At 47.5% G+C, this 6,536-nt stretch overlaps 1 protein-coding gene across 1 annotated transcript; it reads left to right on the forward strand.

The window, feature by feature from the left end:
- Positions 1 to 654: 654 nt before the first annotated feature.
- On the forward strand, positions 655 to 5,014 carry C14H9orf152 (chromosome 14 C9orf152 homolog). Its single transcript, XM_047523652.1, has 2 exons — positions 655 to 850; positions 4,432 to 5,014. Exons 1-2 carry the CDS (start codon positions 655 to 657, stop codon positions 4,950 to 4,952), a joined length of 717 nt encoding a protein of 238 aa, XP_047379608.1. The 3' UTR covers positions 4,953 to 5,014.
- The last annotated feature ends 1,522 nt before the right edge of the window (positions 5,015 to 6,536 follow it).

Raw genomic sequence — 6,536 nt, forward strand, 5'->3', positions numbered from 1 at the left:
CTGTGAATTCCCCTAGCGCGTGGCCACCGTGCGTACCTTTGGCGCACCAGCTCAGCGGGGCTGCTACGGTGTTCCTTTTGACAGCTGCAAACCAAGCCAGCAGGTTTTGATGAGCCGACAGGGTCCAGCCTGAGATGTGGGAGCTGGACAGGTACCTGGCATTCCTCAGCCCTGGCTTCAGCTTTGCAGGAAATGGGGGAATTGGATTCTAAGCTTCAGGATCAAGCAGTGAAGGACTTGGAATAAGACCCCTCCTGGGCCTCACGGAGGACCCCAGCAGCTGCGCCTGCCTTCTCTTCATCCCCCACCCACTTCTTGCCCACCCTGCGGGCACCACCTTCCCCACTCTTCTGTGCCCCATCAATCCCCCTGGTCACTCTCGACTCCTTCCTCCTTCTTTCTTGTTCCCCTTCTGCTGCCCCTTTCTTGTCCCCTCTCCGAATCGTCCTCCTAACTAGGACTTCTCTTTCTCCTCTTTCCTCCCCGCTCCAACCTCCTCTTCCCTCCCTTCATTTCTCTCCTCCCCTTTCTCCTTCCATCTTCTCTCCTCACTTCCTGCTCTGCTCTCCAACTCCCTCTGCCTCAGCCCCCTCCCTCTGCCCCTCCCCTTCCCCCTGCCTCACCCCTCAGTGTTTGCTTTTCTCCCGGATCCGGATGAAGGGGTTGGCCTGCCCGTGCCCTGCCCTGCCCCGCTTCTGGCAAACAGGGTCTTGCTTCATGGCTGAAGGCTCCTCCCGCACTCAGGCCCCAGGGCAAGGGCCTCCTGTCAGCATCCAGCTCCTGCGAGCCCAGTATGAAGGCCTGAGGAGGCAGCAGAGGACCCAGGCCCACCTCCTCGTGCTCCCCAAAGGTAAGGCTGGGCAGGTGCTGGGAGAGGAGGGCCTGTCTGTGGGCAGAATAGGTGGCTGGCTTCAGGGAGGACAGGGCCATGCTCTGCCAGTCTCCTGCTGGGGACCAGCAGAGTTGCTGCTGGTCCAGTCAGACCCAGAACCTGAGCAGGGGAGACCGGATCAGGCAGCTCTGCACCATCTGTCCCGGGGCCAAGTGAGCCAAGGGCCTCAGTCAGGCATCTGGCTAGTAGTGCTGTCCTGGCCTCTGCACCTGGGTTCCAATCTTGCTAGACTGGTCAGCCTGGTGAGCCAGGTTTTCCCCCTTGCTCGGCCAGGTGGGTGACAGACACTCTGCTTCCCGGCTGGATCTCACAGAGGCACCACCTACAAACCAAGGAACTGGCTCTGGAGGAAGAAGACTTGGTATTCTGAACATTCTGGGCCACAGAAAGTGCAGGACTCAGAGTCCACGAGACACCCCAAGCTTATCGAGTCTCAAACAGCAGCCAGGGTGGTATGATCAGACACAGAGCTCCCTCTTCATGGGAAGACCCCCTACCCCTTTAGGAACTCAGATTTCATTCTAGAATGACACTAAGGACACAGAGGCTCAGGAAGTAAGTGGTTGACAAATTCCAGCCCTTCATCTTCTAACAGAGTGGTGTTCGGGTCAAGGGAGGAGGGAAGATCCTCTGAAAGGTCATAGTCATGCCTTCAGAGTTTCTGTGGTTATAAGAGAAAAAAATGGAGTGGACTGCCTTTTGTCAAGTCAGGCTGGGAAGGAATCAGTGCCCAGAGGGGCCTCATTGTCCAGGGAAGGAAATGCCCTTTAAAAGAAGGTTCTCCAAAAGGCCACCTAAAGGAAACTTTTGGAGTCAAATAGGACACCTCTGAATGAAATGAGTCCAGCTCTCATTACTTGGCATGTTGCCAACCAGTGGGATCCATCTGGATGGAACTGGCACAGCCAATGGCCCCACCTCTGCAGGGCATAAGCTGAAAAGTTCCTAACACCTATCCCACCCTCGAGGATATCCATTCATGCGGTCATTCAGTAGACATCTATTAAATCAAACCCCTATCCAATGAGAACCATGTTTAACACACCTGCAATTCAGACTTACAAATCCAATTGCTTAAAGGTATGAGTCAAAAAATATCAAAAATATCTCAAACTCAACATTCCCCATAGAATTCACCATGCCCGCCCCACACTCCCTGCTGCTCCTTTCTCCTGCACTTGGTAACAGTGCTCTGCTCCCTTCTCCATCATACCATGTGATATTTTCATGGCAGGTTAATGCAAGGACTGCTCAGGTCCCCCCACCAGGGCAGGGTCTTTCTGGACACTTGTAGCCATTTGTGGTTCTACAATCTTTATATAATCGTGACAGAGGGCACGTGAAATAATGAAGTGGTGGTCATGTATGTGGTCTTAGAGCAGAGCCTGAGTTTGCCAGTCCCAGTCCCCTGTTGATCAAACCAAGCCAAAACAGATTTAAAGAACAACATGGCATGAAGTTGTTCTATGCTCTTCAATTACCTTCATTCTTCTTTGCTTGGACAGAAGAGAAACAGCACTATTCAAAAGCATGGAGGGAACTGCAACAAAAGTTTCTGTCTGGGGTCAGGTCCAAGGGTTTGGCCCACTATTCTCTCTCCTTTGTCCTCTTTGGACTGCAGTCTGGGACTGACAGTTCAGCAGGTCCTCCTCTGAAGACCTGCCTGTCGAGAGTCCTTATAGACTCCTGATGGGAGAGGAGACCAATTTGTGGCTTCTCTCATTACATCCCCCTCCTTCCTTGTTCTCCAATAAGCACATAGCATTCAGAATATCTGTAAAAGGTCTCATGCTGTCACTGTAAGAATATAGTGTAGCTGCAAAGCAGGAACATATCTTCAGTCTTCCCTCTAGAATTCTGTTGGCAGGACTGTGACTGTCTGTAGAAATGGATGCCTCTGGTTTTCTGTTCCCTCCATTTCTTTAGGACCTCAAGGGCTTCCTGCTGACCTCCTTCCTCCAACACTATCTCCCCACTCCTGTGGCACACTTTGTCAATTTCAGGGCCTCCTTAGGGTAACAGGGACCAGGACACTCAAGAAAACTAAACTGACATTTCAGCGGACCCCTGGGTTGGTCATTGACTTGCTTTCTATAAGAAAATGCCTTTCACATCCCTTCAACTCTCATTGCCACAGAGAGTTTACAAGGAATTATCATTTTCCACAAAATGGTGGGGGAAAAAGTAATAGTGACATCTGTGAGAAAGAAGGGAGACATTGGTCTGCATCCTCACCTCTGAAACTAGTTTGGCAAAGCAAAGGTGCTTAGATGTCTTCCCAGAACAGTGTCTGTGGTCCAGGAGAAGGACAAGAGCTAGTTCTCTACAAGAAGGTGCTTCAGAGCATAGCTCTTCCTTCCCCTGTAAATTCATTATCGGAATCTCAGGAAGGACACACAAACCCCATAAGAATAATCTTTTCTAGTAGTGCCCACCTGTAATATCAGCTACTCAGGAGTCTGAAACAGAAGGATCACAAGTTCAAGGCCAACCTGGCCAACTTAGTGAGACTCTAACTCAGAATAAAAAGGGCTGGGATGTACTTCAGTGGGAGGGTACTTGCCTAGCAAGTACAAGGCACTGTGAAAAATTAAAAATAAATAAAAATAATCTTTTCCTCTGGAGAGTGTACATATATCTAGATGCATGTGAGTGTGTTAGTCAGTTTGCTGCTGCTGTGACAAAATACCTGAGAAAATCAACTTAAAAGGAAGAAAGACTTATATTGGCTAACAGTTTCATAGGTTTCAATCCACATTCATTTGGTCATGTTGCTTTGGACCTGTGGCAACACAGTACATCATGGTGGGAGCATGTGATGGAAGAGGTTACTCACTTAATGGTAGCCAGGAAACAAAAAGAGCGAGAGAAAGAGGCTGATGCCCCAGTAGTCCATTCAAGGGCAGCCCAATGGCCCAAATTCCTTTCACTAGGCTCCACCTCTTAAAGATTCCACTGCCTTCCAATAGCACCACAGGCTGGGGGCCAACCTTCTAACACATGGACCTTTGCGGGACACTCCAGAGTCAAATTACAGCAGTGAGTGTATGCACACCCTTGCTCCTTGCCATTTTTCTGGCCTCAAATGCTAATTCCCACCTCTTCCCAGAGTTCACACCCTCCAGTTATGACCCTCTACTATGCTTGAATTTTTCCATAGTATTGTTTACCACCTGAAATGTTATTATAACATTAATTTGCCTATTGTCTTTCTACTCTTCAAGGACACATGCAAATGAAGGTGTGGGTTTTGTCTCAATGTTCATTGCTATCTATATTCCTGGGACCCAGAAAAAAATGAGGCCTGGCACGTATTAAGTCCTCAATGAATATTTATTGAATAGCCAAGTAGTATGTGAGTGTGTGTACCTTGAGTGGAGGAGTACGTGTGCATGAGACCATGTGTGTTTCTGTGTATCTCACACATACAGGGGACATCTGGATATGGCCTTCCTTATCCTGAAAACTCTGGGCCCCCCTAAACGATAGCTGCCTGTGTATCTTCCAGTGATGACGCTGCTTGCACCTTCTCTTCTCAGGAGGGAACATGAATACTTCTGCTGGATCCATGATCAGTGCTGTTTGGATTAACAAGGAGGCAAGGAGCTCCCTGTCCCTGGAAGAGGCAGATTCTGAGGTAGAGAAGATTCTGGAAGAAGCCAACAGCAGCTGTCTTCAGACTCCTGAGTCTCCATGGCACACATACCTAGAGATGCATCGCTTAGTCCAACCCTTCCACTGTGAAACCAGTCAAGTGAAGCCCAAAGGCCAGTTTGTGCAGTCTGACCAAAGACTCCTTCCAGGAGACCCACACATGTTTAAAAACAGTCAGAAGACTCGACAAGGAACCAAAATCCCAGAGACAGCCCAGCATCAATGTCAGGCAGGCAGTACCCAAACAAAGGCAGCAAGACCCAGCTTAAAAACCAACATTCAGTTTCTCCCTTCCATAAAGAACTCACACAGGTCTAGCAAACCTGCTCACTATCCGTTTCCCCAGAGGAAAACTCCCAGGATTTCCCAAACTGCCCGGAACCTGGGCTTATATGGCCCAACCTGAAGTGTTCTACTTAGCCACAGATCTCAGCCTTGGGGCCCTTGATGGACTCATCAAAAAGCAGAAGAGGGGGCTGGGGCTGAGCTCAGTGGTAGGGTGCTTGCCTCACACATGTGAGGTACTGGGTTCGATCCTCAGTGACACACACACAAAAAATAAATAAATAAAGTTATTATGTCCATCTACAACTAAAAATAGGCCAAAGAGGCAGAACCTCCAGCTACAAGCAAGAGCCAGGCTATCCCAATTGTAAGAACTTCACAGTGGGAACATGATCCTGACCTTCAAAACACCAAGAGATTCCCAGGTCAGATTGTTCACCATTTAGGACCAAAAAGTACTATCTGATCAACACAGCACCATTCTGCTTCTGTGAGAAGAGTTCTCTATGAAGCCCTGGATGTCCATTCCTTGGGGGATTCAATAGGACACCTGCTTCCTCTCTGAAAGAGGAGAATTTTGAAACTCAGATTGGGGACTTTAGCCAATGGAGTGTCTTAGCAATGCTTAATGGTCAATGGGCATAGATAATCTTGTTTTCATTATTTTCTGAGTCCTCAATATATTCTGGATAAAATGAGTCCGAGCATCCAGAACCTTTTCCTGGCCACTATACTGGGGGGCCATCTCACTTAGAAGGCACTACCTTCATTTGTAGCAACCACATCATTTCATCATCTTCAGTCTCCCATAGTGTATGGTCACCCTGGGTAAACAGGGTCAGATCAGTGCCACCGACTATTTTGTGTGTTTAAGGGGTCCTTAGGAAAGGTGGCCATCTGTCACCTGTCACTGAGACATGCCAACCTCGTCACAGACTTATTTCCTTCCATCCTTCCTTCGCTTCCTTTATTCTTTTCATCTTTCTTCTCTCTCTGCAAATTAACTGCATATTAAAAACTTCCAATCACTGAAAATATATAGTGATAGAAGACTGAGAAAAATAAAAAGAATACTCTTTCTTGAAAAATAGGTGTTTTCTACAATCTGCTGCTTTTCAGCCTAACTTGGATCACTCAGGTCCTTCCTGAGATCCAATATGCATTTTTAAACCTAAGACAGGGTCAAGTAGGTGCTATTGGTTGATATGAAAGAAAGTCCGGTTAATGTTCAACTTCAGCGATGACATTGAAACACACCCAAGGTGCCTTTCTCTCCTATCAGACTCTCTATGTACCCACTCCTGGACGACCCAGAAATGTACTCCAATTTGAGGATTCATTGTGATTCCTCTCAAGAATGATTAGTGAGATGCAGTTGTTTTTTACACTCTAATGAAAATGAAAGAAACAGTCTTAAAAAAAAAAAAAAAAACTTTGTCCTTTGCTTTTGTCTTAAAAAGGATTCTCATGAGTCACTTCTCTTAGAATAATTTTTAAACTCTTGCTTGCCTCACTGTTCCAAAGGCTCTGCAGGTCTGGCAGCACCTGCAGGACACTCTGTCCTGCACATATGATATGTCCTGCAAGGATCTAGAGTCAGTGGCAGTTTTAATCCAGTCGCTCTTGATGTAGGATTTGAGCCACTTAATCTTTCAGTTTCATTTTCATTATCTGTAAAAACAAGGGAGATAATACCCACTTTTTT

The sequence above is a fragment of the Sciurus carolinensis genome, chromosome 14, assembly GCF_902686445.1.
Source record: "Sciurus carolinensis chromosome 14, mSciCar1.2, whole genome shotgun sequence".
Taxonomy (NCBI): domain Eukaryota; kingdom Metazoa; phylum Chordata; class Mammalia; order Rodentia; family Sciuridae; genus Sciurus; species Sciurus carolinensis.

Excerpts from the sequence above, each read along its gene's own strand:
- C14H9orf152 (XM_047523652.1), top strand. The coding sequence starts at position 655 with ATGAAGGGGTTGGCCTGCCCGTGCCCTGCCCTGCCCCGCTTCTGGCAA. Across the intron at positions 851-4,431 it reads CCTCCTCGTGCTCCCCAAAG|GAGGGAACATGAATACTTCT; the intron begins GTAAGGCTGGGC and ends TTCTCTTCTCAG.